The 23,946-nt window shown below is 40.7% G+C and overlaps 1 protein-coding gene across 3 annotated transcripts in view; it reads right to left on the bottom strand.

Annotated features, from left to right (window-relative positions):
* ext1c (exostoses (multiple) 1c) overlaps positions 1–23,946 on the bottom strand; it is a 92,921-nt gene that overhangs the window by 15,682 nt on the left and 53,293 nt on the right. For all 3 annotated transcript variants that reach the window (XM_082521705.1, XM_082521707.1, XM_082521706.1), the window contains exon 3: positions 54–147. In XM_082521705.1, the coding sequence (XP_082377831.1) occupies positions 54–147 (94 nt within the window). The remainder of the gene's footprint in view (positions 1–53; positions 148–23,946) is intronic.

The following is a 23,946-nucleotide window of genomic DNA, read 5'->3' as shown; positions in this document are numbered from 1 at the left end:
TTTAAGGTGAATAATGGTCATAGCCAGCATTGTGCACAACAATATATATTTACCTGCAGTGACTCCAGGAAGCGGAAGGAGCCCAAGCGCCGACCTCGAGGCACCAAACAGAACGTGGAGTTGTGGAGGAGCTCCTGGTAATCAAACCTAGCAAAGTGGAATTATAACACATTGTTAGTCTTTATCAACATGCATATATGCAGAGGCAGCATTCATTCCTTATTAGCAACTGACCTTTTAATCCACAGGAGTTATTAAAAGCAGGCATAGCGAGTCATTTGTCATGATTCTGGCTACCTAACCAAGCTATGCAAAGTTTTGTAAGACAGCAGAAAGGTGGAAAAAGAAGAAATGTTATTGTGGCTGGAACCAGTTAAAGGAGAAACTAAAATCTAGAATTAGTCTCAATATTAATATGCTAACTGGTATATTAAAATTAATATTGCTACAGTCAGAATAGTTTTGTAAAAGCAGTGATGATTAAAAGCCGTCACAGTGTGAAGGCCTAATCTACTAAAATGATAGCGAACAAATCGAATACATAGTCTGCCAATGTGGCAGCACATGCTCCCTCTAATACATCAAATTTAACATCTGTCACACATTAAATAAACCAGGATTTTTGTGGCTTTTCATTTCTGATATTTAGTCATAATGGCTCAGATTATGTGCCGTCATAAATCTTCCCTCTGCAGACACGTTGGCACCAGTACAGATAGCTACTGCATGTTGGAAAAGTATCTATCACTGAGCTCATAAGTAAATATGCCCTAATCTCTCTTCTCTGTTGTAGACAAGATGACTTGAACTCATGCCAAGTAAGAAATTTTGAGTGTACCCCTCCCACTGGCTGAGGTCCACTGCCTCACACTCGTATTTCATACTTCTACGATGCACAAGATGCCAAATGGAAACCCCTGAAACAATACTCTCCTTCATACCCTGAGTGGAACGGCAACGGTCGAGTGGCGTAACGGTTTCAGGGTAAAGAACTGCGGGGAAGAGTAAACAGATGAGGAAACAAACGGCCTCTTAAGCGAAAGTTCAACTTTCCCCCTTCTTTCTTCCTCCTCCACATCTCATCACTCCACCTCCCTGTTTAAGTCACCCCGCTCTTTTTCCTCAGCCCTCCCATGTCTCGGCATCCGGCGCTCGGCTTGTTGATTTGCAGCAGGAACATCACTGCAAAATATGCCTCCTATTAATCTTCTCGCACCCTCATTCATCTAACCCTTCATGAGTGACAAGATCCAGTCTTCCTTTGCTCCCCAGATGACAAAATTGGGCTTCCATTGCTCATGTTGGCAACGGTGAACACTGGCAGTTCTGGAGTTCAAGATCTGAAAGGATGTCACTGTTATAGCTCAGCGTTGGCTGCGTATCCACTATAAATGTGTCAAAACACACCGAACAGACACACACAGACCTACACAAACACTGGCATCAGTTTACTGAAAGACAGGCCTGTCTGGCGTTAGCTCCAGCTCCGCTCTGATATTCCTCCACCTGTTGATGGAGCTGACAGAGAGATATCTCCACTGTTTTATGCACATGCATACACGCGTAGGTGTGTGATGAGGATCTGTTTGCATGTACAACAGCACCAAACTCCAGTGAGCAGCGCTGATGTACATTTGAAATTAATCTTCCAGCAAAAATAACCGTCATGACTGTTAAAGAGATTTGCACAATGTATTTCTGAGGATTTGCTGTCCAAATCTTGTTCCAAGCTTGAGATTTGGGTAAAGATATGCGTTTAGTTATGCATGAGCAAGTGAATTTGTAGATTGCATCTGTGAAAACGTACAGCTCCTCGGTGTATTCGTGTGTCTGAGCAAAGGGAATAAATAAATGTGTAAGTGAGAGTGTGTGCCGCATTCAAAAGTAAATGTCTTTTCTTCTGGAGTAAACACACTGACGTTTTTGGGCTTGCTGGTCTGAGAATACACAGATATTCTCCTAAACTGTGTATATGAGTGTGCACGTGCCTTTGCATCCATCGTATCTAATGCGAAACAGCGGGACCCCGTTGCATTTTTTAAACGTAGCGAGACCGAGCTGGTTAGCCTGACCCACTTCTGTCTCCGGGTTCTGTTGCCTCTGCGTCCCTGCATATGTTTTAATGTGTGTTTGATAATGCATAACTGCGACTCAGCTTGTCTGCATGCAACATGGTCTGTCTGCAAATCTCGCAGTCTGCTGTTCTTTAATGAGGGAATGCATCGATGCAGGGAACAAGTAAATCATTTAAAAGCACTTTGTTTTCAACGACAAACAACCAAGCCAGCTGCCTCTCCTCCAATCGCTCTCATTTTCTTTTCATCTGCCCCTTTGTTTCTGCGCCTTTCCTTTGACCACGCATGTGTTTATTGATCTCCTCCGTCATACAGAGTCCACACGCAGATGTGCAAAGTGGGCAGTGTAGGTGTGTTTGTGCAATACACACAGGTGTAGATTAAGTAATAAATGCACATAAGTTAACAGGAAAATGAAGTATTTTATAATTCTGAAAGGAAAAATAAATTCCTTACTGATTCTTATATGGGATATCACAAAAACACAAAACCTAATCCCACATAAACAAAAGCGTACCGTTTGAATTTCATTCAATATGTGTGAATCGAATGTTGCTTATGATATTGCTTGAATTTAAAAGAATAATAGTGCTGTCCCTTTCTTTGCATCACCCTGTGTCCCTCCGGTTTAGGTTAAAAATGCTTTCATTCTTTGCATATTTCTTCAGTACAAGTCCGTTTGTTAAATTTTTGTTTGGAAATCTAGATTTTTCTCTAAAACGATTAAAATCTGGGCACTATCTGCTTCCAAGCAGTCACAATGTACAGCAACGCACTAGCTGTCCTCGTGCCACACTTAGAATGCCCCCCTGCAAGTCCTATTCTCTAAGTGCTTCAACCACCATCTGGAACATGTGCTCGATCACTTCCACGGTGTCAAAACGATGACCCTTCACCTCATATTTTGTACTGAGGAAAAGGAAGAAGCCGCAGGGAGTCAAATCTGGTGAGCAGGGTGCTTTGACACACTGTGAGCAGGCAGACACTGACACAGTGACACGCACCACAGTTCAAGTTGTTTGCACTGAATGTTCTCCCTCACACCCGTCAGAACTTTGCAATGCAACTTGGTGCTGACAGTCTAACCCTTGGGGATGAATTCATAGCGCACAACCCTCTGAATGCTGAAGAAAAGTGCAAGCAGTGAGCTTGTCACGTACCTAAGGCCTCCATCACGTTAGTTAAAATTCAACTCAAAATGTAGCCACGTAGCGGTCCTTCACATTCCTTTTCATACACACAGATTAGTATCCCTACTTTACATTAGCAACGTATGACAAATTTCCACAACTGCACATCAGCCTGCCTACATTAAACAGCAGCTGAGCGGCAAAATTTGTTGGTTTGTAAGTCGAGGAAGCGTCATTTTAAATGAGAACATAACCATGTGTATGAGTGAATAACTGAGTCAGTGTTTCTGTGAGTGGAGTAGGTAAACCCTGTGAAATAACAATGACTCACTTTGTATTAATGTACGAGTGTGTGACTGCATAGAGGTAATTCTATATTGTGCCAAAAAAAGGAGTGCACCGCACTGGATCCCCTGCGTGATAATGTGGGAAAGTATGCATGATGCATGTAATGTGCACACAACGATCTGCATTTTCAGTATTGTGGGGTAAACTTCTGCACATCGCATGCTCGGGTCTCCTCCTCCATCTCTCAGTCCCTTCCCCCCGTTTGACTACCACAGGGTTTAGAGCCGTTAGCTGCTCTTCTCCTCACCTCTGGAACTCCATCCCAGATATTCATAACACTGACTCTTTCCCCACTTTCATATCCTGTCTCAAAATTCACCTCTTTAAACATGATCATCTTCCACATGAATCCTCTGTTTTTAAATGATTTTATATAGTGTAAACTTGTTCCACTGGCTTTGATATTCGCTTACTTTTTGTTACTGCCGGCTAACTGCACCAAATCAAAATATGATTACATGCCTGTGTTGCATGTGCTACTTGTTTCAGCTGACCTGAGACGGGTGGAACAAGTATTGATTTGGGCAATGATGCTTATTAAATGACTTAAACTATCTCTTTTCATTTATTTCAGAACCACGGTAGTTATTTTTGTACACCTGTGAAACTTGTACTTAACATTTTGACACTGGGTGTTGTCTGAATACATTTCCATCTCATTTGTATGCCCCTGATTGCATATTGAGTGTTTGTGGTTTTGTGATGAAGGGTTCTGATTATGTGTACATAATCTGTAGAAGTCAGCACTGCTCTGTGTTTGCATTTGTGCGTGCTTTTGCGTATATGTGTATAAACACACACACACACACTGCAGCCTTCCAACTTTTTTTCTAATCTCCATGCCTCCCAAGAGAAGAGCTATAGTTAAATATTAAACATCCAATATGGGGGCAATCTACGTAGATGGATAAGAGAAGTTGATTTGTAGTCAAGACACACACTCGCGCTCTCTTTTTCCTCTTTTACAAAAACACACACAGATTTATGCCTGATATCTTCATATTTCTAGCTTTTTTTAATATGTATTTTTGTCTCATACAGTCACAGTCTCTCTCGCTCTCTCGCTCACTAATGTGCACACACAAAGTGCACAGTGCACAGCAGTTTTTCTCTCTTTAAGTCAAGTCATTGGGCTCAGTATGATACCCATATCATCAAAGCTGTGTTTACTAAGATGGCACCACTCTGAGTTTCTGACTGTGTGTGCATGCCTGTTTTTTTGGGGTGTCTGATAAGCAAATCTGCTTCTCTTCTGCCCTGTCATCTCCCGATTCCTTTCCTCTCCCTTGCTCAAACATCAGCTTCACATATATATATATATATATATATATATATATATATATATATATATATATATATATATCGGTTTTCCTTTCTGCCTCTTTCACCCACACATTCTCTCTCTCATTCTATACTAAACACTGACTAATGAATATTGACTAAGTGTAAACGGAGAGGTGAGGGATGGAGGAAAGGAGGAAGGGGAGGTGGGGTGGATGCTCCTTGAGTGACAGGAGCTTCTGGTCAGTTGATTTCCACTCTGCTTCCTGTAAAGGTCAGGTGTCGATGGAGCGTGAACGTGCTCCAGTATTTGTGTGTTTGCATGCGTGAGCACGAGCGCGAGGCTCACAAAGGTTATGGATTAGCTGCCACGGTGCTAACAGGCCACTGTCTGTGCTTTTCACTCTCATGTACAGCTCAGCGAGCACAGTATGACCTGCATGACAGAGTTGGACTGTCTCTGTAATTTCAGCACACGTCTTACAAATTACGGCCAAAACTGTAGGCCCAAGCAACCCTCATTTACATGTTTCATTTAGTTTTTTGTAAAATGTTGCAAAGGACCAATTGATCAAGGCATCAAGACAAATGAGAGCTAGGAGTAATGGGAGTTTCTGTTGCTGAAAAATCCAGTGGAATAATATCCAATAATTATGGCTTATTCTCCCAAAATATTCAGCATATCCAGACCTCTGCTGCCTGCCTGCTTAGTCATTCAGAAATATGTATGTAGCCAGCTGCTTCAGCCTCTGGGCCTGAAGAGGAAGGGAGGGTCGGATGCGAGTAAGCCTCAAAACTACAGCTCTGTCTGCAGGCAATAGGTCAGGCACTCGACACTATAGCTTACAATAAACCTGCCATCAGATGGAAGCAGGGGCAGACATATTGCCTTTGTATTTTATTGTACAATAGGCATTATTTGGACAGTAAAACACTGGGAGTCAAAACTGAAATAAGACAAAGAGACAAGTGAGAAATGTGAACAGCATATTGTAAAGATTAGAGGGTGAAAAAGCCAAAAGATGAGGAAACAGTAAACAGAGAGGGCGCAAAGACAGGAAGCTAAACAGAGTTCAGGTTTCAGTGTGCAGAGGAATGAGGTCTTCTAGTATCCTCTTACAATAAACAGAAACCAAAGTGTTCATGTTCTTTGTGTGGAAGATGTCTCTGTGATGTCTCACAGTAGCAAAAGTGCCCGAAATTTTATCGCTTTTCCCTCCTCCTCCTCATATCTTCTGTCTAAATCTTTTTTTTTTTTTACGTTCCGCTAATCTCTGTGTCAAGGAAAAACAAAAAGAAAAAAAACCTACAAAACTGGGCTGGTGTGTGTGTGTGTGTGTGTGTGTGTGTGTGTGTGTGTGTGTGTGTGTGTGTGTGTGTGTGTGTGTGTGAGACAAATCAACAAGAGACAGGGACAGAGAAGGTGTATCCCGATATTAAGTCCTCTCCTGCATCTGGTGCGGTAAGGAACCATCTTTCACGGACACACAGGCTCACTGCCTGGCAACGGCAGATGGACAGATAAGCTTCAGTCCTTCAGCCACGCCTTCTTCTTACTATTCCCTCCGCTTCCTTGTACAAAAATATTCAGATTTGATTGCATTTTCAGTATTTCTCTGCAACTCAGTTCAGCAAAGAGTTAAATGTGGGGGGATCAGTGCAATTTGGGATTAAAATAACGTAGCATGAATTTAAAAAATACTGAGGAGTCAGTCATAGTGCAGATCATCTGCTGAATGACACTGATATTAAGAATGAAACATAGACTCGAATGCTCAAGATGCACAAGCGGTAGCACAAGTAACTACAGGAAGACGTCTCAACACAGTGGTATTGAAACGGTGTCAGATTTTGAATCCTATCAATCCCACTGGAACACTTTTGTGTAGTGTTGAGTGAATCCTCCATGTGAACTGATATCTGCATCTCACTGACAAGCTACATATCAATAGTGCCACAATTTACAAGAAAGCTCTAACCTTGTCTTTACCACACTTCAAAACGGGAAAAAAATGGATATTAATAAAAAAATCACTGGAACTTGATTTGATTAAAAACTGGCTTTTAAAAATTAATGTAGGCAAGATTTTGCTCATCAGTTTTGGCACGTGTTTTTATTGGTTATGACACTTTTGTGAGCTCGCACAGTTGCCACAGTTGGAATTCTAAAAAATGAATTTGACCTTTTTTTTCCTGCCAAAATTCAGACTGAATAATTTAACTGCAACTATTCACATGAAATATCTCCTCACTTCCAAAAGCCCCGTTTTTTTCATGAGATGAAGTGCATTTAGTTTTTAAACTTAAATTCATTTCTGGCTACAAGCTGCAAAAACAACACTGGCGTATTATTTTGACATCCAGTAGAAACTCTGAACCTCCTAATGTCTCCTTTTTTGTCTGTGAGATCTAAAAACAGACAAATCACGGACCCAGATGTCAAATAATCCGATTGGTGACACAAGAAAAGCAATATCTGTATGCAGGCTGAACCATATTGGCATTTTTGTCAAAAGTCTGTTATTGTGACAGCGCTGCTGCAATCCCCAAATTTCTCTCCCTTTTGGTCTATCCTCCTCCCCCTCTCCCACAGTTCCTTGGCCTCCTTTGCCAATACACAGACACACCTCAGAGTGCTTCAAGTATTAGTCATCCACCAGGGCTCTGACATGCAGGCTAACTGCCAGCTTTCTCGAGACGCTCGCAGAAAAAGACAAGGCAGTTCCTTTTACTGTATCAAAAGCCACCATTCCTCTGTGTCTCTTTGCTATCTAGCTGCAGACTCACTAATGGATTTTCTGCCATGCAGCTTTGTCTTCCTCAGTTACCGAGAGTCATTAGGGCCGACCTCTGAAAAGGGACAAGGGGTGATTTCTTTGGATGAAACTGGTCACCGTTTCCTCTGGGCTAACAATGAAACTCTTCAGCTAGTATAATGAACTGTTTATAATTTCCCTTTACAACCACATTAAGCTTAAAAGTTCGTCATTCTAATGTGCCATACAGAGAAAACACACATTATTCATTTTTTAAAAAGCATGTAATTCACATACTGCATGTGGTCTTTAACAAAAATAGGATTACATCAAGTCAGAAACCCTCACCTGTATGTCAACATCCTTCACAGCATAAACAAAACTAGGACCACCTGCTACCAGGGGGGTAAGTTATTATACACTCCTATCATTGCTCACAATTTGCTAATGCACAACCTGTGATGATGAGCTGTAAGTTTGACTCATAAATAGCATAACAAACTTGTTATATCATTTTTCGTAAAAACAAGAAAACAGAAATCCTTTCGAAATATTTGTGAAAACTTAACTCAACTGGAAATGACTGAATTCAAGGTTTTTTTTTACCCAGATTTGAGCCGGCACTCTGGATTTTTCTGAGATGTTGGAAAGTAATCAAGCATTAACACTGAAAATGTGACTACAACAATAATTATGTCATAGCATCAAAAATTTATTTTTTATTAAAGAGCTGCCCAAACTAGTGAATTAAAATATACAAAAACATTGGAAATTTATTTTTGGTAATAACCAGTGATGTTAATTCAGTGCAGCTCTGGCATAAACCTTACACTGGGGGGTGCTGGTCTAGTAAATCTTTCCTTTTTTTGTATAATATTTATTATTGAAGAAATATTAAGAAAACGTAAAAATGTGCTGTGCATCATTCTGTTTTATGTATTTGAGCTTGCACCCAATATATAATATACCCAGTGTGAACAATTTCCAGTTTCTGCGAGACCGTTCTCACGCTATAATAAGATATTTTCATGTTAGGGTGGCATATTTCTCTCATTACTGGATACTGGATAATTACAGCTTCTCTAGTTACCGCCGCTTTTTATTTAATTAAAATTGGGACCGCAGTTTTTATTCTTCTGTGTAGGCCACCTCATTCTTTTTTTTAAATTATTTTTTATCTTCTTTGCTTTTTTATGTTGCTTGATTTTTTTTTTTGCCTTTTATATAAAGCACACGAATGTTTGCTGAATGATGCTACAGAAATAAACTTGGATTACCTTGGTGATTAACCTGCTTAATGAGAAATTGTTCTTACGTCACATCTCTCATTATTACACACACAAAAAAATCCAATTAAAGCTATTTTTCTTTGTTACTCAGGAATGTGTTATTATCTGTATGTAGTAAAAGTTTGCAGAAAAAAAATATGCACATTCCTAAAATGTATTCACCGATACAAGTGTTTGCACCGTTATCGCATGTTCGCCCACTTGCATACTTTTGTCTGCGTCGTTTAAACCCTCACACCGCTGTATTCCCATCATTCTCTAGTTTTTATCCCTGTTTACATTATAAAGGTCCTGAACTCTGCTAGACGAGCCACATATCCAGTCCAGCCCTTTCTGTTGTTGGTTCTGGACTCAGTACTTTGCTGCATAGTCGTCCATCATGTACACAAATATACTGACCACCAGGAACCCTATCATTACACACGATCCCTTCTCTGGTGAGCATGTGCCCTAGCTTCTTTTAATATCACTCTATTCTCCTCATTGCCTCTTTGTCTTTATCGCTTCCTTGTCCTCTGTCTCTCATTAATTACACAAAGACGGGAGGACTAAGCTTTCTAATCTGATGGGCACGACCCCAGCTCAAGCTGATCCCTTCCTTAATGCTTTTACTTATACCTCAATACAGAGCTTACACACACACACAAACACATCTACAGGCATAGCTGACACACCAACAGTCACAAACAGATCCACAGGAAAAAGGGATTTGCATATTTAATCATGTATTATATCAAATAAAAGGCAGACAAAGTGGATCTGTCATTATATGATTTATAATGTGTGTTTAACTTTCAAGGCTCGTAAAAGTTGTTCCAAGGATTTTATAAATGTTGCAGAGAACTATGTAACCGTTCTCTTGAAAAGTGGACAAACCGATGAAACCAAAGAGCCGAAATGGAAAGGGATTTTTATTTTTACCTCCTGCATCCATTTAATAACAGAATTGTGGTTTTATGCAGATTACAGCTACATTAAATACTGCATTTAAAGTAGTTCCAGCAAGGCTTATCAACGTGCTTTTCGCTAAATCTGTTTAATGTACCCTTAATTTTTACAAAACCCATGTTTTCCATGTTTAGCTTAAATGATTAAATAAAAAGAGCAGCATAAAATATTCCAGTTTTTAAGCAAAAAGCCCCTGAAAGTATGAGAAAAGACAGCAGCTTAAAATTCGGATTTATTTGTACAAGCTCGGCATACATACACAGAGGGAAAGACCAACTGCAACTGGTGGTATTTTGCTCTGCATTGGCTTTTAAAATTGTTTCTATTTTCTATACCCAAAGATATTCTGACATGTTAGGGCCAGCATTTAATATTCCATCTCTGTATTTCAGAGGTGCACAAAATAAAATGTCCTGTGAGGTTACAGTGTTTCTCTGGGCATTAACTTGGGGGTCAGTTACATGAGGAAGAGCGAGGGTGTGACAAACTTCATCATGTGGGGTTTCTGGTTAAATATAGAAATGGGAGCACAGCTGTCTGTCCATTAGGCTAAAAACACAGCAGGACAGGAACACGACCATAAAGACATTGGCCTGCTTTTTCTCTGAATGATGAGGACGAGTAAAAAAAAAGAAAAAGGAAAAAGACAGAAAAAAAGGATTCACATATCTGCGAGACTAAGTGGTGACACTGAAAAAAGGGCGGAAGGACGAACAAAAAAAGGAAACTCAGGACAACTAACACAGTTTGGGTTGATTTGAAGACTTGCAGGTGTCTGTATTAAACTAAAACAATAGAAGTCTTTTATATTACTGATAAGGCTAAATTATCGTTGAAGTGAGGAGAATTTGGACCAGTTAATTATGTCATCACTTAAGGTCAAAAGTGCAATGTCATCTAAATCTCACACCTTGTGTTTATAGAGCATCAAACATAGACTAGTTTGACATTTTAAGGAATACATTATTTGCTTTCTGGCACCTGCTATGGTATGACTGCTGTGGTAGACTTATACCAGATTTACCTTATTTTTACATACAGTAGCTGTCGCTGTCTTCGACTTTACAGGATCCCTTTATTCGTGCATCATCGTTACACATTTTATCACCCATTTCAAGTGAGAAGTTGGAAATCTTGAGTTACCTCTCAGACTTTCCAGTTGGAATATCCGACTGATGGCAGCGGGTAACTAATGGAGCAAGAAGCTGGGTACAGCCTGGACAGGTCGCCACTCAATTTAGAATCACCAATTAACCTAACTCCACCCGGAGACAGCTCATGCAGACACAGGGAGAACATGCAAACTCCATGCACACTATTCAGTTTATTTTGTATTTAACAGCTAATGTATACACTTTTATAGACTTTTGTTCTAGCATTAAATAAGATAAGATGCAACACACCCGCTGAAACTAGTAGATAAGCAGAATGTGTTACCTTTCATCCAGTTTGTATTGCTTTTTACCCCGTGCATATTGAGTCTTAAAGCTAAGATATGCTGAAATGCTAACGGATTGCTGGTAAAGGCGCTTAAATGAAAGTGGTATTGATGTAACTACTAACAAAAAAAGCAAGTGAGCATATTTCCCAAGAAACCTTTGTCCCTGGGTTTCTTAATAGGATACTCCAGTCACTCAAAAAGCATTTCGTCTGTTCTTGAACTCATAGAAGAGCAAGAAAAAGACATAGAAATTCTTCACAGAGGAAAGAAAGAAAAATCTACCATGACAGTAGAAATATTCGGGTCTATTTCGAATAAGAAGAAGAATTTTGCAGATGTAAGTTTTAGCTCACTGGAGAAAGAAAGGTGACACAAATTTAAAAAGTAAACAGGTTGCTTCATCATTTAAAAGAAAGGTTACATACATATAACTGCACTCAGCACATACAGCTATAATATTTTTGCACCGAGGAAGTGCTTTACTCTGCTTGTGAAGAGGAATACTAGACGAGCAAGATGAAACTAAGAGAAAACAACGTCCGACAGGAACAGAAAATAAAACCCAACATTTTTCAAGGTAGGGAAAAAAGAAAGAGAAAAAGTCAGTGTCTCTATGCCTGGCCGCCTCCCCCAGCGTGCAGTAGGTGTCTGCTGCAAGTCTAGCGTGACTGATCTGAAATCAGGTTTTCAGCCTATAAATATAGAGCAGAGCAAGGCGAGGATACTTCCACTTCTGCTGTTTTTCTCACCATGCAAGTGCGTAGGCCACAACCCCACTTTCATGTTCCGTTATGGCTGGATACTTTACGCCGCGTGCCCATCCCAGAGTGAGCAAAGGAGGATGGTGACAGTGGGTCTCGGAAAACACTAAAAAATTTGTGTTTTTTTCCCATTACTTTGCTTCATAAGTAATGATGTTGGGAGAGATGGATACAGGAGGGAAGGAAGAGAGATAGGCGTAAGCTGGAAGCAGCAGCAGCCAACACTCGTCAAGACGGTCTTTTGGGTGAGACGAGATAGGAATTATTTATAGTGAATTTACACATCAATGACAGTTTTCTCCCCCTTATGATTCCTCTGCTGCATGCTGCATGCTGAAAATAAAATGTGTTAGGAACTTATATGGATGGCTGGAAATTGTACATGTGTATGTACGAAGGACAGGCAGATAAAATGTGTGCACGTGTTACCCTCTGCCTTTAATTGTGTACTGTAACCACAGGGAAGAGCCAACAAATGCTTTGTTTGTCTCCTGCTTGCCTGCGAATAGCCAAATTTTGGAGCTTGCGATGAGACAAGCCAACTGGCACCTCGCTGCGTTGTCTATTAACAGCGGAACACGCGCACACACAAAAACCATCAACTGCACCACTGTCATTGCTGGACCGCCTATGGACTTTTCAACTCGACAAACAACAGACATTACATCAGGGAGAGCAAAGCTGCTTTTGAGAGCACAGTGTCAAACACACTGTCATTAAAGCTATTTTAGCTCTCAGCAAATACTCCTGCATATAGACAAGCAGCTGTACTAATAGCAGTGGTTGAAACGCCCATGCACAGGTGGGGACACAATGGGTATGGCTGTCATGCAGCAGCTCCTTTTGAAGTTAAACAGGGAAAGTTTGAACTTGCAGAGACTATAGGACCATTAGTGTATATACATAAAACCCTCCTTTCATGCACTCACAAAGGTCTAAATAGCTTTTCTGTTAGCATAAAGGCCATGGCATGTATATTCTCCCTGCTGAAGTACAAACATATTGTGGAAACTCAACCGCAAGAGTTTCCAAATTCAGTTTAAACACTGGTCCCACTTGCTTTATTTTCTATATACATGAACATTAAATCACAAGAGATTAACTGCCACCCTGCAAAAATAGAGAATGAATCCCATTTTGCACTTCAAATGGCACTGACCTTATGCTTTACGACAAAACATGAAACAGTGGACGGCTGCATGTTTTATGGAGCCATCTCTAAATAGAGCCTCTATTCATAAAGTCTGCCCATTTATCGTAAACCTTCACGGTCAAATAAGTGGGATTGACTCTTCCAACTGGCTTGGCTAAACTTATGATTGAATGTCTGTGACCGTTGGGTGTTCTGCAAAGAAGTTTTTTGCACTGATTTGGCAAGTTGTGATTAATGACTGTTTCAGAGGAATAATATGTAACGGTTTCATATTTGGCTCCAAAGCCATTTTGATGGTACACTTACTCGTGATAAGGTGAATGGCATTGCTTTCTTTCTTTTGACGTAATCTAACGTGCGTGCACGGGTGTGATACCACAAGGTACATAGATAGATACAAGGCTCTGCTGGTGCAATGAGCATGGAGTCAAGAGAGAGTGGTGTAAACAGAAAGGGGAAGCCAGCTGGGCTGTTACCAGAGCTAAAGGTTAGCATAACCACAGTCGGGTGACTATTCCTTTACCTTTTCCAGCAAACTTTCACACACATAAGTAAGTAGTAAATCAGACTCTGCGTGACAGTCGATTTCCAGGTGGGCCGAAACTCCTGGACACAGAAAACCAGTGGAAATCGACGCGTCATAAATACATTTTCATAGACTACTCTCTGATTAGCATCAACCATCCAACTGAAAAGAGAAACCTTACATGTCACTGGATCAAGTATGCATTTGATTCCCAAGCAAAACATAACTTAGTACATGGTGGAGAAACCCTTGTTTGGAAACACAGCAGTAAGAAGTTCCTTGTAGTTGGTTTGCACCAAGTTTGCACGTCTCAGGATGCGAAAGGCAAGGTGGGAAGGAGAGTGGTGCTAAGTGAAATGACTTTTGGGAAGCAAGTGTAACTCAGAGGATGCACACCTAACACTAAATTGCCTGATATGAATTTTAAAATTGCAGGGGGGTATAGAGATGATGGATTTGTGTTTGTTAATCGAATGTTATTTTTTACAGAATCCTGTCATTACCACATGTGGCCACAGAGGCCACTGTTACCACTGTTGAGCAAATTCTACATTCACTGCATTGTGAAAATTAGATTGGAATCTACTTTTTTCATATTTCCATTCAGTGGAGTGTTACATATTTCAGATGATTTGGAGATTGTGGCATAACAAAAATGCAGAGGAACAGCTCAGGTCGAGCGGTTTGGGGAGAGGCAAGGCTGAGATGACTCGGATATGTGCAGAGGAGGGATAACGGATATTGGAAGATATGCAGAGGTTTGGTGTGACAGAGGAGGAAGCTAGAGGTAGCGTGAGATGCAGGCGGATGATATGCTGTGGTCAGCATCTGAAAGAAAAAGGTTTTTGGTCTCGTAGTTTAACTATTTTCAGATCACTATTCTTCTTCTCACTAACTTTGTTTCATGTTCAGGGGTATTTCCAGTTGGTTGGAGGACTTGCAAATCTTAAACTGCACTGCTATTACATATAGAACATTAAAAAAATGGAAAACAGTATACAAAGATTTAGCATGAATGAAAACATCACTTGTAATTTTATTCCTCCATGATTTGCAAAACACCAAAGTGAAACATGCGCTATAATTGCACGATATTAACTCAGACAGACTTTTTTTCTGATGAGAGGGGGATTGTTATGCATTGTTGAGTGGGACTACTTAAGATCGTTGAGGAAAATTCTCTGCTGAGACTCCCTAGTGTGAACATAATCTGCTTCTGTGATATTTCATCCTCTATTAATAGTCACACGGTTTAGGGGTTTTTGCATATTTCATTCAGATGTGTTCTGCACCCAATGCCATCGCAAAACTGTGAGTCATGATCAAGTACAGCTTAACACTGATCTGTCCATGTAGACTGTTATTATTAAGCAATCTGTTAGACTCGAGCACAAGCATGACGTCTGGACACATAAAAGGAAAATAACAAAATCTGCAGGTGTTCCTGGATGGTGAAAATTGAAATGACATTCCTCAGATAAAATGGGAAAAATATATATTTTTAAGGAAATAAAGCTAACATCTAAAAATGTTCTGCTTGACGGTTTTCACCTATGGAACATATTTGGTAGACACACACAGGGCTTATATTTTCGAGAGGGTTTAAAGGATATGGGAGCTTGCTGTGACCCTTTCACCGGTGAAGGATATTGAATGGACAAAAGACGGTCTGAAGTGGGCTTGCTACAGACGTGTGCAGACAAGTGGAGCGGAGAAGAGAGAGGACCAACTACACTGAAACAGACAGTGTGGGATAGGCAGAGAACAGATGTGTTCCCTTTGTAGGGGCCATAAACGTGAGCCATTCAACTTTGAAGATGGCTGAAGGGCACCGAGCGCTGTAAATAAAAGTGTGAAGACAGAGGATACGATAAAAAATGGCTGCATTGCAACAGGAGGACAGAAAATGCAAAAGACAAAACGCGCTGTGATGCAGGAAGAGGGTAGAAGTGCAAGAATTAAAGCGAGCAGGGTGGAAAGAAGGAGAAGGAGCAGTGGGCAGACTAACTGGTCTCTTTTCAATAGCAAATGTGCACTCGGTGAAATCCATCACTGAAGGTACGGATGGCAGCTCATCTACTCTGCAGCCTTTGTTTTATGGCGTTGACACCAACACCGCTGCTGTGTTTTCATCAGTCAGGGCCCTGACACCAGCCCAAGGAGTCGCACATAAACAAGCATACGCGTGGGCAAGGATTTCAGCGCATCTGCATATTTATGTACGTCTGTGTTTGTGTGCGAGCTCACACTTGTTAGTCCCTACCTGGTTGTAATGAGTGATGCAGTGTTTCCCGAGATCTAAAGATTAGTGAGCTAGACGCTACAGCAGATGAACAAAAAAAAGAAAGAAAGAAAGAAGCCGCAGCACCGTCGGCCCCTGATTAAATCCTTAAAATACTCAAGTAATCTATATAAGAACCTCAGTGTGAGGCCGCCATGGATTTTTTCATTTCTAGTGTGGGGGATTATAGTTTTTCTTTGTGGCACAGGCCTTGCAGCTCCGAGGAGTTTGCATTTCAAGCACTAATTCTTCATGCTCTAAGGACAGCAGCAATATTTCCTAAAGAAACTCCCTGGGGTGTTTATTTAGGCCACAGATACAATAGGTAGTAGCATGTTCAGAACTTACAGAATTGCAGAGGTACACCTTTAAAGAAAATGCCTTTCATTTTCTCCTGTAGCTGTGTGTAACAAAACGGGTAATTACTCCTGGTGCATGAAAATAACTTTTCATGTATTTTTTTTTAATACAGAGAGCAGATTAATTACTTGCATTTCAGAAACACAAGTCTTTAATTAAGCAGAAACGATGCATTCTATTTCATTCTATTCTATTTTTAAATCCAATGGTCTTCATTCAGTATATTATACCACGCACTTGTGTATGAGCTAACATGTGTCATATGTCATTAGGGCTGCCACAACGATTATTTTGATAGTCGACTAGTCACCGATTATTTTTGCGATTAGTCGACTAATCAGATCATGCATCCATTGGACGTAAAACGTACAGCTTATTGCACCAGCATGCGTCTGTGTAAAAACTTTAACTTTAATCTCAGCCAAACCGATTTACTCAGGAACAAATAAAATACAGAAAAAACCAAACAATAACATTTTTAAGTTATCTAAATGACTTATATATCATGTTTAACCTGAGTAGCGAAACACGGCGGTGGGTTTGAAGACGTTTTGCCAGGAGTCCGGTGTTCTCACCGGCTCTAGTGAGCCTTGAAGCCCGGCAAGCTATCGAGCTGGTGGGTAACAGACGTCCTCCGAAAACGTCGGAGCGCTTTTGAAAATAAGTGGGGTCTTGATAAATTCAGCAGATATTTGAGGTTTACACAGCTACATTCTCGCCTGAAAATATGATAAATGTTTATTTTGTGACCTAGAAAGAATAATAAGAGTAATATTAAAACTAACTAGCTACCGCCATTGTTGGAAATTGAGCTGGGCCGCGCTATGAATTCTGGGACACAGCTTCTTCTTCGGGGTTTAATGGCAGCTGGCATCCTTGTACATGCAGTGCTGCCATCTTCTGTTTCAGTCCGTTATTACACTCCTAAATCCTACTACTTATTCCTGCGTCTTTAAGGGATCATGCTTCAAACGACGCGTCGACTATTAAATTAATCGTCGACGATTTTGATAGTCGACGTAATCGTGACTAGTCGACTAATCGTGGCAGCCCTATATGTCATATAGTCAAAGTAATAAGAATGTTGATTCCAACAGTTATATTGTAAGGTAAAGTCCTTACAACAACACAGAGAAAACGCAATCAGACGACCCCTTTTAAGCAAAACTTGGTGACAGTGGGAAGGAAAAACTCCCTCTTACTCCCTTTTACTTTTGTCATTCAACCCCAAACTGTTGTAATGATGCAGGGGACAGCATCCGTCCCAGAGTCCTTGCTTTTCTTGATGATGATTGTGGTTCTGCAGAATGGATCTGGTGCCAGACTGTGGCCCTGTGCTTCGTACGTCGCTTACTACATCCAAGATCAAATGAAACATCCAAGACCAAATCATCGCACTAACTCTGAGCTCGCTATTCCGGTTCCCCGAACACACCTGTTGTTGACGATTAGTATAGCTGGATGAAGTAATGTGAGATCACTGGGTGGCCCAACAGGGGCTACGCATCGATAGTAGAAACATTGATCGGCAACTCTTTGATTGGTCGGCGAAAATGTCGAAGGAGCGCGCTCGGTATTTTTCGGCAGCAGAGCAAGAACTCTTGAGTGAGGGATTTCAGGAGTTTCAGAGTTTAATTAAAACGCAAGGGAACACTGCAAAGGCTGCAAAAGCAAGGAGAGAGGGCTGGCAGAAAGTTGCTGACAAATCAAACTCGTAAGTAATTTAATAATAATAATAATAACAATAATAATGGAGTGGATTTATATAGCGCTTTTCAAGGCACCCAAAGCGCTTTACAATGCCACTATTCATTCACTCTCACATTCACACACTGGTGGAGGCAGCTACGGTTGTAGCCACAGCTGCCCTGGGGCAGACTGACAGAAGCCAGGCTGCCATATTGCGCCATCGGCCCCTCTGGCCAACACCAGTAGGCGGTAGGGTAGATTTATCATATCACACCATATTATCCAATATTATATTACATTATATTATATTATAATATGTTATATTATATCCCCTTTCACATTAGAGCCACAACAGGACCCACTAGAACATGGGAACAAGTAAAAGTGAAATATAAGAATATTCTACAGAATGGTAATATTTATCACTTATATTGCTTGTCGTCTCTTGGAAAGAGACCCTGGAATACTCTGTTTGTTTGTTCATAACAGCAACCAAGAAAAGGGCAGAGCAAAAAAAAAGACAGGTGGTGGTCCTGCACCCCCTCGTCAACAAGTTGGTTAAGTGAATAATACCCTCACGGGAAAATCGATATCTCTCTATGAGCACACTGTCGCGCTGAGCTAAAGGATCCTGTCTGTCCCGCAATATACGCTGAATTCTGAGGACTATCCTTATCAATCTTGCACCTTCCGCAATGGGTTGCTCGCGTAAACGGACAGGATATGACTGCGACAGACTTCCCAAATCCACCTTCGCTTTTATAGCCGTGGTCTCTCATCTTGATTACACGAAGTAATTTACAATTACTACTCTGAAATATGAATTACATCTGTAATAATCACATACATGTAATAGAATGTTAATAGTACATTTCCCTTTTTTAGGGAATGACCTGTATGTATCTGTGTGACATCAATAAAAGGATCAAGTGCTGCATTATCTTTAGTTACATTGATGTTATTTATTTATGGTGAAACAGTGGTGGAATATCGCTGTTGCTTTCGTATGAATGACGCGGACATACCTGCGTGGCCGCGATCTAATCCTGTTTACATAAAGTAAACCTGCTCCCCAGCAGGTTTACGCTTACGGCTCTGTTGCTATGACAGCAAGTCCCGGATGGGCTTCGGGGAACCGAACGATCCAGGATCACGCGAAATCGTCAACAATCTCATCCAGCTAACTCACTTAGCGCGGTACGAAGAACAGGCCCTGTCTCTGTAATGGTACGTGTTTGTGCGCTCGTTATGTTCAAGAATTGTGAAGGTTCATGACATCATAAGATTTGCTTTATTATCACAGAGCTAACCTACTGAGAGCTAAGTGTAGATTGAAATGTCATCATTAAAATTAGTTTTGATTATGTTGAATGGTGACCTTTATCTGAAATAAATAGAGCATCCCTGTTGTGTTTGAGCTGCGCTCTGAGAAGAAACTAAACAAAAAATTCCAATGTATGTATATATATATATATATAAACACCCAGCACGCCCATGCGGGCGGTTTATCCTTCAAGCTCGGGTCCTCTACCAGAGGCCTGGGAGCTTGAGGGTCCTGCGCAGTATCTTAGCTGTTCCCAGGACTGCGCTCTTCTGGACAGAGATCTCCGATGTTGTTCCCGGGATCTGCTGGAGCCACTCGCCTAGCTTGGGAGTCACCGCACCTAGTGCTCCGATTACCACGGGGACCACTGTTACCTTCACCCTCCACATCCTCTCGAGCTCTTCTCTGAGCCCTTGGTATTTCTCCAGCTTCTCGTGTTCCTTCTTCCTGATATTGCTGTCATTCGGAACCGCTACATCGATCACTACGGCCCTCTTCTTCTGTTTGTCTACCACCACTATGTCCGGTTGGTTAGCCACCACCATTTTGTCCGTCTGTATCTGGAAGTCCCACAGGATCTTAGCTCGGTCATTCTCCACCACCCTTGGGGGCATCTCCCATTTTGACCTCGGGACTTCCAGGTTATACTCGGCACAGATGTTCCTGTACACTATGCCGGCCACTTGGTTATGGCGTTCCATGTATGCCTTGCCTGCTAGCATCTTGCACCCTGCTGTTATGTGCTGGATTGTCTCTGGGGCATCTTTACACAGCCTGCACCTGGGGTCTTGCCTGGTGTGATAGACCCCAGCCTCTATGGATCTTGTACTCAGAGCTTGTTCTTGTGCTGCCATGATTAGTGCCTCTGTGCTGTCTTTCAGTCCAGCTTTGTCCAGCCACTGGTAGGATTTCTGGATATCAGCCACCTCCTCTATCTGCCGGTGGTACATACCGTGCAGGGGCCTGTCCTTCCATGATGGTTCCTCGTCTCCCTCCTCTTTCTTGGGTTTCTGCTGCCTGAGGTATTCACTGAGCACTGAGCACTCGGTCAGTTGGGGCCATCTTCCCAATGTATTCTTGGATGTTCTTGGATTCTTGGATTCATTCATCCAAGAATATATATATATATATATATATATATATATATATAGATATATATATATATATATATATACATATATATATATATATATATACACACACATAACATATATATAACTCTTATATGCCCTGTTGTTTTTATCCCCATTGTACAGATCATTTCAATGTACTCCTTGGGTCTTTCTGGCTCTGACCATATTCTCCATTCCTGATATTTTTCCAACATAGAGCATAGCACAAATGGAAAAAGGCTAAAACATTTGTGCATGCAGTGTCACGAGTCCTTCCACTAATGCATGCTGACTGATTGCATGTGTTTTCCAAACAAGACACCAGGCATGAGGTGATTACATGTGGTGCAGTGGTTAAAGGAAGACAACAGCTTGGTGTTCTGAAGGCTTTTCAGTTACTCAGATTACTACATTGAACCTGCCTATTTGTGTGTGTGAGTCGCTCGTAGAGTACAGAAGCCATCTGGCAAAGATTAGGGAAGCGATACGAAAAAAAAGAAGAAACTATTTATTGTTGCGCTACTTTTTTCTGCCTTTCTTATCCTGATTTATGTTTCATTACTTCTGATTTGTCCTGTGATTCCCATTCAGGGCACTTCAGTGATTGCCATGAATCACTGATGTACAGCGATCCTGCAAATCTGAAAAGTTATGGCTTATCTTATTGTGTCTTTGTTTATAAAATTTAGGCCTCATTGGACCAGTAAATCTAACGCTTCTCTATGTGATTGTTTCTCTGTGTGGAGTATATGAGATCCTGTATAACATCATAAGATCAGTATATAAGCTCCTGTAACACAGACTGCTCAATAAAAGGACAAAACACAAGGGCTTATATCAATAGAAACAGTCATATTTTAAATATGTTGGTTTGTGTGTGCGCGTGTGTTTGGCTGTGTGTGTGCTGCAGGGCAACAGTGATCAGTGTGTGCATGTGTCTGCAAGCATTCGTCCCTACTTGATCAGTTTTACTGCTTCCAGGCAGAAACACCATCAACCACAGACTCTTACGAGGTCGCCCGCTTCTCTGCATCGCAACAAAACAAACAAGCACACATAAACACACTCACACACATACAGCTCGACCAGGCACACAATACACACGCACACACACATTACAAAATAAACTGCAAAGCATGTGACCCCAATTGATCTAGACACACAGTGACCTCAGGATTTACAATGACCCAAACACATCACAACCTACACCCCCCCCCACACACACACACACACACACTTTTGTGGGAGACGTATGGAATGTCTGGAATTTGCTTAGCAGTAGATAATTTAGTGGAATTCCTATCACATCTTTCTGTGTGTGTGAGTTTGTGTGAGTCAGGCGCATTGTTATTGTTGTTGGGTATGTGGCTGTATTTGTTTATTTCGATCCATATTAAATGCACAATAGGTCAGTATGGATAGTTGCCTTTACTTTAGGATTTACACAACTATTTGGATGCTATTAGAAACAATTATGAATATGTATACTACTGTGTTTGGTTAAAGGCTAATGGACATGCAGTTCTTAAAGCTGGACACAAAATACAATTACCCCAACTTAGCATTAAGCAGCCAGGCTAGCCATTTCCTCTATTTTCTCCTCTTTATGCTAACAAACCCGATCATCTCTTGGCTTCTATATTACACTGAATGGACAAAGTTGAGAGCGTTATTGATCTTCTCATCTAATGCTTGAAAACCTATAAGTGAATTTCCCAGAATCAAATGTTTCCTTCAATGCCAAGTTTCCTCCACTGATATAATGTTCTCTCCCCTTTATAGCCTGTTTCTATGGTCAAAAAAGCAGAGCATGAACCAGACTTCAGATAACAGGCATGACGACAGACTTTAAAAGCTATTGGCTTCCTGAGTCACTAAGCTTAGAGCTCCTGCCCGACACGGGTCGCAAGATAAATCTGTAGGATCATAGAAAAAGAGAAGAAAAAAGCTTTTTCAATACAAATTCATATTTAATCGTATAATAATCGTCTAATCTTTACTTTGTTCTAAATAATAAAAGTTGTTAAATTCTGCCCAGCATTCATACAGTTCCCCATCTGTCTAAAAATATAGCACATTTATTTGATTGTATATTTTCTTTCTAGTCTCATTACTTTGAAGGCAGTGTCACCCTTGTCTCTAGGGTTCAGCTATTGCTTCCTGTGTTACTACACTGCCTTTTTATAGAGAACAATTTCTCCACTAAAAATAGCTACGATGAACTACGTTAACAGGAGCAATGTGAGTAATGCAAGTTTTCTCAACCGCCTGCATCACTGGTACAACAAGGAATGACAAAGGTTACAGCTTGCAGCAGCCCCGCGGTGGCCTTTGAAGTTCACTATAAGGTTGTTGTCTCTTCAAGGACGGCGAAAGGTCAGCTCCCCCAGACAGCGGGCTGGTGATAATGCAACCATAGGTTTTCTTTTCTAACAAAAGACTTTTGAGAATAGCAACAACATTGGTTCCTGTTCCATTTACTACACTCAGAAGTGATTTGTATCCTTCACAAATTAGTACAGTTAGTTTACCTTTTCATAAAACTTTAAGCTGATAAATCTGAATTGTTCCATTTCGACATGAGATTTGATATAAGACATGGCATAGGCTAACTGGTCATTCTAAATTAGCTGTGAACTATTTTCTCTGAGATATACTGAGATATACTGGATCTCACCAGTTACCAGCTGATTATCAGATTAATTGCTTGCATTTCAGAAACACAAGTCTTTAATCAAGCAGAAATGATGCATTCTATTTCAGCTTTTAAATCCAATAGTCTTCATTCAATATATTATACCACAAACTTGTGTATGAGCTAACATGTGTCATATGTCATATGGCCAAAGTAATAAGAATGTTGATTCCTGTTACTTTGGGACAGACAAACCTAGTTCTATCATTATAAAAATGTATCTACATTCATTTATCTTACTTTTCTTCTTCATATATGTCTTTGATTTTTGTAGGCTAGCCCCCAACTAGACTCAAACCTGTTCAATAACAGATTGTTATTGTGTGGCCCAGCCTCAGAAGGAGCAGACTGCAAAACATTCTGGTTGTTACAGGGAACATTTTTTGCACCATTTTCCACTCTCAAGCTAACCTTGAAGTTTTATCTCTTCGGCATTTTAAGCCTGGGCTGATAGTGATATTTATGTGTAAACAGGACACTGCTTCTGGATCAAAGTAATTTCTTACATGTTTTTTTTTCTTTTTAACTAAAACTCCTTCCTGCCAATGAGGTTTGACATGATAAATGATAGAAAAGCAACGAAGCTATAAAACAGATGGTATTTTTCAGTGGAATTCTAACACAAACGGTGGATTTTACTTTTTTTTTCTTTTCTTGTGATAGCACTGTAATTTGGGCTGCTAAACAGCATGTCATCTTTATCATCTACACTCAAAGCCTCTTTTGATACATAACACCAGCGCTCTTCAGCTGCAAGCTCAGCAAGGGTCAGCCAGT

This window comes from Aulonocara stuartgranti (genome assembly GCF_965226115.1).
Source record: "Aulonocara stuartgranti genome assembly, chromosome: 22".
In the NCBI taxonomy this organism is placed as follows: domain Eukaryota; kingdom Metazoa; phylum Chordata; class Actinopteri; order Cichliformes; family Cichlidae; genus Aulonocara; species Aulonocara stuartgranti.
The sequence above is the reverse complement of the archived record's forward strand: the minus strand, read 5'-3'. Positions and strand labels throughout refer to the sequence as shown.